At 30.1% G+C, this 2352-nt stretch overlaps 1 protein-coding gene across 1 annotated transcript in view; it reads right to left on the bottom strand.

Annotated features, from left to right (window-relative positions):
- Window positions 1–836: 836 nt before the first annotated feature.
- The window catches only part of LOC108911374 (guanine nucleotide-binding protein G(s) subunit alpha), a 16140-nt gene continuing 14624 nt past the window's right edge, over window positions 837–2352 (bottom strand). Inside the window, exon 6 of the mRNA XM_018716295.1 lies at window positions 837–1757. Coding sequence (XP_018571811.1) covers window positions 1611–1757 — 147 coding nt within the window. The 3' untranslated portion in view covers window positions 837–1610. The remainder of the gene's footprint in view (window positions 1758–2352) is intronic.

Here is a 2352-nt window from a genome sequence, read left to right as displayed (position 1 = left end):
AGCTTCACCCAACATATGAGATAGACTGTGACATGCATAGTCCCCTTTATTTAAATGTCCTTGAATATAACCTATACCTATCTTTAGCCGTTTTCGAGATAATGGCGTCTGAATATAGAAAAAGGAAAATTTTCAAAAATTACCCTGAGATTTACCCTGCTAGTTTTAAAATAAAACCACGTTTACTTTTCCATCTTAGATTTGTGTGGTTCACAGAAATTTGCTTGAAATCAGAAAAATCCATAAGAAATAAGTGGTTTGGTGCTAAAAATTTGCAAAATAACCTGGCTCGTAATTTAAATAGTGACATTTAACAAAATCATATTTTATACAATAAAATTATGCGTTTTTAATTAAATTATACCTAAATACCTCACTTATATTTTTTACATTCAAGTCATTGCGTCCCAATGATCAAAATAAATCACCGAACCACTTATTTCTTATGGATTTTTCTGATTTGAAGCAACTTTCTGCGAACCACACAAATTAAGATGGAAAAGTAAACGTAGTTTTATTTTAAAACCAGTAGAGTAAATCACAGGGTAAATTTTGAAAATTTTCCGTATTCTACATTCAGACAGCATTATCTCGAAAACGGCTAAAGATAGGTATAGGTTATGTTACATAAAAAATGGTCAGAATTCCATGGAGAACTGAATAGAAATACAAAAAAGTGGGGTTTCCGTTTAAAAAAGTTCGTCTTGATTTCATAACTTTTTTTTGGGCCACCCTGTATAAATGAAAATTGCTTCAGAAAATGCGCAACTAAAAATATAATCCGACGGGACCGAGCGATTTTTCAAATAACGAACATTTGATTTTTAAATAAATATATTCCATACTTTTGCGGCTCACTGTATATATATTTTTTAAACATCCTCTTGTCCGGCAATACGTCGCACCATGTATTCTGTCTTAAACTGATACCCAAACTCTTTTCAACTCAATAAAATATCATTTAAGCCACTTTTACCGTACTTACGCATTTTACCTTACCAGGAAATAAATTACGTGTAATTTTATGATTAGTTAGAACTGTTAAATGAAAATTACATCTTTTAAACACCCTACATCTTGAAATTGAATAGATCTAGAGATCGCGTTACTTTCTTACTAGTGTCCGCGAACTTTGAAATATTTTATTCTGAGACATTCTGTTGGGATGGGTTTCCAGTATTATTTATACGAGGAATATTAGAGCATGAGACACGGTTCAACTCGAGAAATTATTATTTCTCAAATATACATATATACATAAATACATGTATATGTATGTATATATATATACACCAGCCTCTCTTCTACATATACACGCATTCTCGCACACATCCCAATCATACATACATAAATATATGTGTTATATATATATTGCATATTCCGTATTTCCTTAATTTGTACTTTTTAAATGTGGAGATTCACTTTTAAATTAAGAAAATCAACTCTTGCGTTGTTTTTATTGGTCCTACTGTTTTCGGAAATTTTGTTATACGTCACATATGCAATGCTATGAATATATTAATTATTTATTTCAGCTCGATAAATTAAAGCAAAATGAGGAAAATTTAATAACGCTGGAGGCCAAAGATGCCATAAAATGAGATGGGCGGTTATAATAGTTCATATTGACGAAGATGCATACGTTGGATGATATCTCGGCAGTCATTAAACACTCTCTTGATATTATCTGTATCCACGGCACAAGTAAAATGAGGATAACAAAAGTGCTTGCCTTCCCCCGAAGCTGTGCTTATGCGCTGAAAAAAAAAAAAAAACATAACATAATGCGTGGGACGGTAGAGCTACTTTTAAGCTCTTGTCTAAATTCGACGGTTTTATTTTTCTTATTTTTGAATTTTTTGAGAAACATTCCTTTTTGATTTCTGTGACACGTTAAAAGAAAAATATCCCCGTTTGTAAAATATGTGGATTAGGGTGGCCCAAAAAAAACAATTATTTTTTTCGTGAAGATTTTTTAAAACTTCCAAAATCGTCAAAAATTGAATTTTTTTTTATTTTTTTTCTCGTTATTTTATCATTTTCTAGGTTGAAAAAAATCTCGATTCCGAAAACTTCAAATCTATATTTTAATTTCTAAGGGTCACTCATAATTATTTTAACTTGAAAAGTAGTGTACCTAAAATGTTTTCGAGTGACCTCTAAAAATAAATATCAACGAACTAATAATTTTTTTTTTTGAATTTGATGAACAAAAGAATAGAAATAAATCACGAGACACTTAAATTTTAAAAAATTAAAAAATATTTGATACTCAAAGTGCGGTAGTAAATTTTGCCTCCAGTCTCGTGATATATTCCTATTATTTTGTTCATCAAATTCAATAAAAAAATT

The sequence above is a fragment of the Anoplophora glabripennis genome, unplaced genomic scaffold (genome assembly GCF_000390285.2).
Source record: "Anoplophora glabripennis isolate ALB-LARVAE unplaced genomic scaffold, Agla_2.0 scaffold620, whole genome shotgun sequence".
In the NCBI taxonomy this organism is placed as follows: Eukaryota; Metazoa; Arthropoda; class Insecta; order Coleoptera; family Cerambycidae; genus Anoplophora; species Anoplophora glabripennis.
Note: the sequence above shows the minus strand (reverse complement) of the source record. Positions and strands in the feature narration are given on the sequence as shown.